At 60.4% G+C, this 510-nt stretch overlaps 1 protein-coding gene across 1 annotated transcript; it reads right to left on the bottom strand.

Moving 5' to 3' along the window:
- Positions 1-123: 123 nt before the first annotated feature.
- Positions 124-480, bottom strand: ACA1_028850 (uncharacterized protein; the record flags this gene model as incomplete). Its single annotated transcript, XM_004338399.2, has 1 exon — positions 124-480. A coding segment is annotated over one exon (357 nt), but the record flags the coding sequence as incomplete, so codon positions are not given.
- Between the last annotated feature and the right edge of the window lie 30 nt (positions 481-510).

The following is a 510-nucleotide window of genomic DNA, read 5'->3' as shown; positions in this document are numbered from 1 at the left end:
CACCTCACCTACTCGTCATGGCGGGCGCGCTTGCCTGCGCTGCGCGTCACGCGAACACACGAGCTGGAGGTGGAGGATGAGGGTGTAGGCGTGGAGGTGGATCCTGAGATATGCTTGGCTTCCTCAGCAACGTCTTCGAGGCTCTTCTCCCAGGCCTGCATCTTCTGCTCGAGAGCTGTGACGCGGGCGGAGAGTGCCTCCTCCGCAGTTTTTCCTCCGCTCGGCCGTCGTTTGATTTCTCCTCTTGCGCGTAAATCTCATCCTTCTGGTCGCTACGCTCTCCTCGAGGGTCGCAACGCTCTCCTGGAGGGTCGCTACGCTCTCCTTGAGGGTCGCAACGCTCTCCTCGAGAGTCGCAACGCTCTCCTTGAGGGTCGCAACGCTCTCCTCGAGAGTCGCAACGCTCTCCTTGAGGTCGTAATCTCGTCCTTCTGAGTCGCTACGGTCTTCTTGAGGGTCGTAATCTCGTCCTTCTGGGTCGCTACGCTCTCCATGAGGGTCGCAACGCTC

The sequence above is a fragment of the Acanthamoeba castellanii genome (assembly GCF_000313135.1).
Source record: "Acanthamoeba castellanii str. Neff unplaced genomic scaffold scf7180000084473, whole genome shotgun sequence".
Classification (NCBI taxonomy): Eukaryota; Discosea; order Longamoebia; family Acanthamoebidae; genus Acanthamoeba; species Acanthamoeba castellanii.
Note: the sequence above shows the minus strand (reverse complement) of the source record. Positions and strands in the feature narration are given on the sequence as shown.